The sequence below is a fragment of the Scylla paramamosain genome, chromosome 13 (genome assembly GCF_035594125.1).
Source record: "Scylla paramamosain isolate STU-SP2022 chromosome 13, ASM3559412v1, whole genome shotgun sequence".
Taxonomy (NCBI): domain Eukaryota; kingdom Metazoa; phylum Arthropoda; class Malacostraca; order Decapoda; family Portunidae; genus Scylla; species Scylla paramamosain.
In genome coordinates this window covers 8,617,501-8,622,500 of record NC_087163.1, presented here as the reverse complement: position 1 = coordinate 8,622,500, position 5,000 = coordinate 8,617,501, and the positions used below count along the sequence as shown (strand labels likewise).

General features: G+C 52.7%; 1 protein-coding gene across 1 annotated transcript in view; it reads right to left on the bottom strand.

The window, feature by feature from the left end:
* Positions 1–5,000, bottom strand: part of LOC135106405 (uncharacterized) — a 64,335-nt gene that overhangs the window by 12,862 nt on the left and 46,473 nt on the right. The window contains exon 2 of the mRNA XM_064015403.1: positions 1–4,176. This exon is cut by the window's left edge and continues 468 nt beyond it. Within this exon, the coding sequence (XP_063871473.1) occupies positions 1–3,727 (3,727 nt within the window). The 5' untranslated portion in view covers positions 3,728–4,176. The remainder of the gene's footprint in view (positions 4,177–5,000) is intronic.

The window sequence follows — 5,000 nt, the reverse complement described above, 5'->3', positions numbered from 1 at the left end:
GCTGCTCCTCACTGTGACCATTGGACACCACACGGTCCAGACCGTCACTCAGGGAGCTCGACAGTGAACTCGAGGACCTGAAGGAATTCAGGTTGTGTAGCGAGTTGTCACTCCCGTGTCCGTTGTGGGGCACATTCATGTACGGAGACGTGACCTGCGGCCCCGAGCCTCTCGTCCAGTCATCATAGTAGTTACTGTTGCTGTCACGGGAGCGCAGATTGTCCAGTCCCCTGCCAGAATCCCTACCCGGCGTGTGGTGCCTCTTGGCCGGTACTGGCACGTTCTGGTAGATGGGCCGGGTCATGACTCGGCCTTGATCAACCTCGTCATCACCTAGAGCCAAATCTGGATTAGACTTTGAAATGCGGCGGTTAAGAGGGATGTTTTGGTACACGTGTGAGGACGGTCCCTTCCTGGGGTCGGGGGTGCCGTTAAGCCCAACCTGCCAGGCATTGTGGAGGTCCAGGCCAGTAGTGGATGTGGAGTCCCTGCTACTCATTGTTGTCCTGCAGCTGTAACTCTCCAGAAGGAAGTCGTGGTCGACAGGACTGTTTCTATCTGTAGTTTTATTTTCCACTTTGAAGTATGTAAAATCTCCTTTACTATTGTTGTAAGGCAGCACGTCCACACTCTCCATCACGTCCACCCCGGTGACCTCCGCCTCGGAGCAAAACAAGAAGAACTCATCGGGATACTCGGTGCCGGGACACTCACTCCCGGGCTGCGGTGAATTCTCGCGCGTCCCGCTGTCCCCGTCCAGCTTTTCCCTCTCGACGGCGACTAACTCTTCTGAAGAATCCCTCTCGGCCACTGCTTCAAGAACGATGGAATCTGCCAGATTAAGCTGAGAAGTGTGCAATGATTGGTCTGGCTCAAGTATTTCCCAAGACTGTGTGTCTTGATCAAGTGTTTCCGTTGAATCTCGCTCGTCTGATGATTCACTGTGAACAGTAGCGTCAGAGTCTGTGTCCCCGTAGTAAAGGTCTGCCCTTATGAAATGAGGATCGGGGAGCAGATCCTCGGCGCCCTTAAAGTACAAATTAGACTCAGAGTAGTTCCTTCTAGAGTAGAAATCGTCATAGGTATCGTCGTACTCAACCTCCTCGGTGATGGTGTACAGCTGCGACCCGCCAAAGCTGCACAAAGAGCTAAACTGGCCCTGTTTCCTGGGTCGTAAGAGACTGTTCTCGAGGGAGAAACCGGGAAGGGCCTGGGTGGGGATGGGCTGACTGAGGAAGACGTGTAGCGGGGCGTCACCGTCGAGTGGTTGGTCCTGGGTGACAGCTTCGGGCTGGCTCTGGCTGCGGTACAAATCCCCCGGGGCGGTGACGACGGAACCGCTCCAATGGTCCAAATAAGAGAAGTGCGGAGTGAATTGTCTGGCTCCCAGATAGTCACCATTGATGTCGTAAGGACACGGGTAGTCTATGGGTTGGTCGTCCGGTACGTCATCCAGAGATATGCTGCCTTGGTAGAAGTAAGGATCAAACTGCGGGTCGTAAATCCTGTCATCGACCGGAGGAATGTCGTAGTCAACACTGCTGTCACTGTCTGACTCACTGTTGTCTGCATCACTTTCTGAGTCACTCTGACCGCCTTCCGCAGGCTCACTCCTTTCCTCGTAAGGGGGGACAGCGGGAAGGCAACTGAGCCTCACACTTGATCCAGAACATTCCTCCTCACTGTCATCACTATTGAGTTCATCATCATCATTCAACACACCGTCAGCAGCATCATAATGGGGGGTGGTGAGTGCGGAGGCGGCACAGTCACGTTTGCTGACTGCTTTACACGCGGTGTCTGAGGCCGCCCCAGCCGAGCTAAGCAGCGGATGTACGGGGCTTGTGTCTGGCCCCTGAGGGCTGATTGCCTCACGACCAGGTGTGTCGTCCTCCTGGCTAGGCGATGCCTCGGGCGAAACACTATACTCAAGTTTTACGTTTTGGTGGCAGTTTTCACTCTGATGGCAAACACTATCACCTGGAGGGTCACTTGTGATTGCTGAACACTCCTCGCTTTGTTCGCCTGCAGTAAATGACTCTGAGGCTTCGCTGGGAGAATGAGAAATGCCTTCTTGGTCCGCAGGGGAGTGAGTCTCTAGGGAAGGCTCAGAAGCGTCACTAGAGAAGATGGAGGGGTTGATAAGACTCTGACCTTCACAGGTGAAGGTAGTGGAGTGTTGTGGATGATGGAGTTCCTCCCGCTCACAGGATGATGTTACCTGCGCATCTGGAGAAGACTCTGGACATTCTTTTCGGGACTCATCACTGAAGGCGTCCCTCGACCCTTCTTTAGTTGCACAGTCCTGCTCTCGGCCGGTGCTGGACGGCCTTCTCTCACGTGTGTCTTCCCGCCACCCGTTTTCTACGTGGGAGTAGCGGGTAAGGGCTGCGTGGTAGAGTAGAGTCAGCTGCTCCCGTGTCCCCAGGCAGGCCGCGCTGTTCTCCCAGCCTCCCTCTGTGCTCCCCCCGCTCCTTGTATTATCATTGGCCTCGCACCTGGAAGTACTGTTAGCACTACTTGACGAAGACCTCGGGGGTCTTCCGTCAAGATTTCCTGTCCTAGGGTAATCACAGTCCCCCTCGTTGCTACAGGCAGCGGTCTTCCTGCTACAGCTTAGAGGAGTCTGCTGCTTGCGGGCAGCGTCGAGGCGTGTCTCTCCGCGTCCCGCCTGGCCTCCACCCCACCGCCTCGCCTCCCGCTCAGCACCGCTGTTGGCCTCGCCCCTCCCGTCACCGCCGCCACACTTAACGTCACGTTTGTTATTATTCTTACCGTTGGTGTGAGTTACCGCTTCACTCTTCCCGGCGCCGACACTCGCCCTCCCACTCTCACCTTCGACACACTTCTTTTTCTCACTGCGCTTTGATTTACTTAGCAAGCCTTTGAGGATAATGATAAACTTCCTCTTTTTCTTGGTGGGTTTCTCGTCAGTAGTATCAGCACCACTCACCACACTCCCGTCACCACTATTCTCCCGCGGCTCTCTCTTCACCACAAGTTCACTACTTATCACCTCTACTTGTATCTCTCCTCCACCCACTTTTACCACACGTTGCACTTTCTGTTTCTCGTCGCAGAATAATCCACACTCCCTCAGGTTGACATGCAGGCCCGTGTGCACGGGACTCCCGCAGCTGTGGTTCCCGCCGTGGCAGTGCTGGGGTGTGGTGTGGGTGCACTGTTGTGGAAGCGAGTTGGAGCGCGGTGCACTGCTACCCTTTGAACACACACGTCCGTCCGCTCCAGGGGCGGCGGGAATACTGAGCCCCGCGCCGCCAGCATCGCCTTGAGGACCCGCCACCTTCTCCTCCTCCTCCTCCTCATCTTCCTCCTCCTCCCCCCTTCCTCGTACACACTCACAGGAGTAGGACCTGACCACGTTGCTATGTTTTCGTCGTAACGCCTTCGAAGCTTCCTTTCCTCTTTGCCTCCCAGAGCGTTCCAAGGGGGCTTGCTCTTGACGGCGGCTCCCTTTACTGCCACCCTGTTTTGGGGGCGTGTCTCCAGCAGTGCGGGGGACATAACTGAAGTCGTTCTTTGCCGGGATGTATGCAGTAGAGGCCCTGAGGGACTTGAGAGAGAGGTGGTGGTGGTGGTGCTGTTGTTGGTGGGGCTTAGGAGTGCTAAGGCTGGTGCTGACGGTGTCTTCTCCAGCGCCAGTCATGATGGGGTCACGAGTCACTCCTGAGTCAACATCAACACGTCGCTGCCTCACGAGCACCATGTGACCGCAAAACCTACCATCATCTCAACACCAGTCAAAAAATTCGGAAGATTAACTGTAAATTCATCATCCATGTCAATCTTCACTTCCAGTCTCTCACCATCCCGACACGCTGCAAGTCTTCACCCAGGGAGGGCTGGAGGACACATTTCCCTGCACATCACAACACCTAAATTTATCACGTCACGCACGCACTTTTCCTTTGCTGTAATTAAGTCCTTTGCACACAAATGGCCAGAGGGAGGGGAGGTAGGGGAAGTTTTCACGTTAAGGGAGGACGCCGTGCCCTCCCTACATATGAAACGAGCCGCCCCTCCCCAGGGCCTTTAATCACTTTGTTAAAATGCCAAAATAAGTATTAATCGGTGACCTCTGTGACTCTGCTTTCATTTCAGTGAAAGCCACGAGGAGAAAGTCTAATGGCGCTGGATACCCGTGGAGGCGGCAACCTGGTGGTGGGAAAGTACGAGGGTCAGGTCAGGGAGGGAAAGGGACGTGGGGGGCGTGGAGAGAGTAAGGAGAAAGGGGGGGAGGAAGAGGGGGGTACAAGATTATGGTGCCTTCAGACATAACTTGGTGCGAGAAATCTTTTAAATTACCGTCTTTCACTTTGTTTCTGTTCGACCACGAAATAGTGTCAGGCTTTTCTGGTGGATCGTGGTGTAGGAATGCTAGAAAAGTCATTCTCTCAGCAGTTCTACAAACATTTCACAGCAGATATTCCTCCGCAAAGCCAGTCTACTACATATTCATCTATGTGTTCACTCTAACACCTAACAGACACACAAAGACATGGTACCACGATACGTTTTCTCTCACACAGCTACGAGTATTCTTCCACACAATTATCCTTTTATAGAGCCTTTCCACTTGCCAAACATTCCACTACACACACACACACACACACACACACACACACACACACACACACACACACACACACACAATCATTAAGTCACACACTTGGCTCACAACTTCATACCTTCACATGATTTTCGTATTTTTGTCTCTTGTTTAGAATATTGTTTATTTGCATTGTGTCTATCGGTCGTATTCTGAAACCTTTTCCGTCATCAGGGCTGTTTTTCAAAGGCTGCAGAGATGATCGATCAACTTCCCATGTTTCTTTTTCAATAATGGAATCTTTTTTTTATAACTATCACCAAAGTCATGAAAACACCCTTAAAAACTCCAACAACTTACAATACAGCCCGTAAAAAAAAAAAAAAAGTTAAGATCAGGCGGTGAAACGTTCAAGAATACGAACCAATGA